Source organism: Pygoscelis adeliae, unplaced genomic scaffold (assembly GCF_000699105.1).
Source record: "Pygoscelis adeliae isolate BGI_AS28 unplaced genomic scaffold, ASM69910v1 Scaffold268, whole genome shotgun sequence".
NCBI lineage: Eukaryota > Metazoa > Chordata > Aves > Sphenisciformes > Spheniscidae > Pygoscelis > Pygoscelis adeliae.
Window position 1 is genome coordinate 40,963 of NW_008825262.1, and position 2,554 is coordinate 43,516.

The 2,554-nt window shown below is 59.3% G+C and overlaps 1 protein-coding gene across 1 annotated transcript in view; it reads left to right on the forward strand.

Annotated features, from left to right (window-relative positions):
- The window catches only part of IL10RA (interleukin 10 receptor, alpha), a 3,814-nt gene extending 3,009 nt beyond the window's left edge, over positions 1-805 (forward strand). The window contains exon 8 of the mRNA XM_009329552.1: positions 123-805. Coding sequence (XP_009327827.1) covers positions 123-805 — 683 coding nt within the window. The remainder of the gene's footprint in view (positions 1-122) is intronic.
- Positions 806-2,554: the final 1,749 nt, after the last annotated feature.

The following is a 2,554-nucleotide window of genomic DNA, read 5'->3' on the forward strand; positions in this document are numbered from 1 at the left end:
CTGGCCCGAGGACCGGGTGTGCCTGCTGGGGCCGGGAGCCACGAGGAGCGGAGACAGCAGCTGCACCAGCACCGACAGCGGCATTTGCCTGCACACCTCCTCTGAACTGAGCTGCTCCCCAGGCCCCGAGCCCCAGGGCTACAAGCGGCAGCTGCCCACTGGTGACGACAGTGGCGTGGGCTTGGGGAGCACCCGCCCTCGCCCCACATGCTCCTCTGGCAGTGGGAACGCCAGCCCTGCGGAGGCCAGGCAGCCCCGTGGAGGGGAGCTCAGCCTCTCCCCTGCCGCCGGCCAGGACAGCCAGCAAGACGTGGAGTTCCGTGGGTACCTGCAGCAGTCCAAGGGCACAGTGGAGCCAAGGCAGGACCCAGCCAAGGGGATGCCCTTCTCAGGCTGTGCAGGATCCCCGCAGGGCCCGGGCAGCACTGACATCGTGCTGGATGTAGAGTGCTCCGAGCTGGCTGTAGCCAAAGGGTATTTGAAGCAGTCCTCTCCCGAGCATCCCCGCAGCCACGCACAGGATTTTGCTCCATGGGGGGCCCCTCGGGAGTCCACTGCCTGGGACTTTTCCAGCCAGGTGGAGCTCCAAGCCCCTTCTCTGCTAAGCTATGGGGCTCCGGGTGCTCCCTTGGCCTCCAAAGCTGGCCCCGAGCTCCTGAAAGCTCCCTTCGACCTGCACATCTTCAACACTGACCTCCTGGGGACGCTGCCCCTCATCTCCAGCCTCAGCACCAATGAGTGGCTCACGCTGCAAATCAACCCCCTGAGCCTGCTCAATGGGGACAACAAGGACAGCCGCCTGTGAGCCGTCCCCATGCTGGGGAGCGGGTGCCTGCCAGCCCCACACGCTGACCCAACTACCTCTTCTAGCACCTGCCCACAGGGAGCAGCTACTTCGATAAGCTACTGCCGAACCCTGAATGTTAATACATCAAACTGAGCGGTGCCCCGGCCAAGACTCGCCCGAGAAGCACCAGCTTCGCTACTTCTGGGGCTGCTTTGGCCGTGGTACCACTGAGGCCAAAGTGGTACCCCCAGTGCGCCCTGCACCTTCCCTCCAGCCAGACTCTGGTGTAAAGCTAACAAGACACGGGGACAAGCTGCGCTGGAGGGGCTCGGCCCCCCCCCCTCCTCTGACCACCAAGCCCAAGGATACACACCAGGACATTTCCAAAGGGTGATCCTGTCTTGTCTGCCCTCCCCAGCAGCCCAGCGTGGGACACGAAGCCCCAGGATTCAGGGCCACCCTCGGGGCCGGGGCCAGCGCCAGCCCTGCACTTCCCCCCCCCACTTCTCCCTTTCACAGGCGAGCGCGGGGCTCCTCCAGCTGACGTCTGCGCCGCTGATGCCATCTAACCCTTTCACAACACAGACATCAAAAGCGAAGAGCAGCCTGACGTCAGCCATCCTGCTGCTGGGACCGCGGAGCTCCCATCCTGGCTGGCCTCACTTCGCGGGAATGAGGGACTTTCCTGACCCTACGGACGCCCTTCGGCATTCAGCCCCTATGGCAGAGACCCAGGGCACTGGCTACCTCCGATAGGGTGCAGGATGCGTGCAGCAGCTGCCATACGAGCCCAGCATGAGCCAGGGCAGCCCTGCCCACACTATGATCCATGTTCTGCCACTGTTGCATACAGACATTATTTATTCTATTTAATTTGTAAATACAGAAAGGATGTGGTGTTATTTATTTTGGTCCGTTCATCTGTACATCCTCCTCTAAGGTCAAGCTTTCCATTTTTCAGATACGGACTTTCCCCTGCAGCAAAGGGCAGTGTGCCTTTGCCTCACATGGGGAAGAGCATTTCCACATTGCAACTGAAAAAAAAGGAGAACAAAGCCAGCCCACTGAGAGCTTCACACTCATCTGAGGACCAGGGTAGTTGTCCCAGGCGAGTGTTGTGTTGGGGGAGCATGCACCGGAGGAGCAGCAGGGAAAAGGACCTGGGCAGCTCGCGGTGATTTCACAGGGGGGCACTGGGAAAGGACGGGAGCACCTCCAGGGCGGAGCAGAACAAGCCAAAACTGGGGGGGTGGGGGAATAGTTTCTGTCAGAATGGAAACAAGTGTGAGATGGGAACGACTTACCGTGGGCTACGTTTTACTACTGCCAGGTCACTGGAGAGTTTTTCCAAAAGTCACTTAGTTTCCAAGAACCTTCACAGCGGGATAGTCCCATTAAAACTGTTGATGGAAACCCAGCTCGGGGAGTACTTTTTTTCAGGTGAAGACATGAATCACCGCAGGCAGGAGAAGGGTTGTTGATGCATTGCTACGTTTCCTTCTGTCACGGCGAGTCGCACTACTCGCGCTTGAGATACACTCCCTACGTCACATGGAGGGCCCAGCCGCTGGCCACGGTGGGCACCCCGCTGCAGCAGCAACGCCGATGCCAGCCGCGTGCCTGCTGCCAGGCATCCTCCTGCCCTTCCACTTCCACCATCTCTTCTGCCTCTGGGTATTTTGGGGGGTTGGGGGTTTTTGCTTTCCTTTTTTCAACTTCCTCTGAAAAACGAAGTCATGAAAACTAAGCATGACTTTTTTTTCTTTT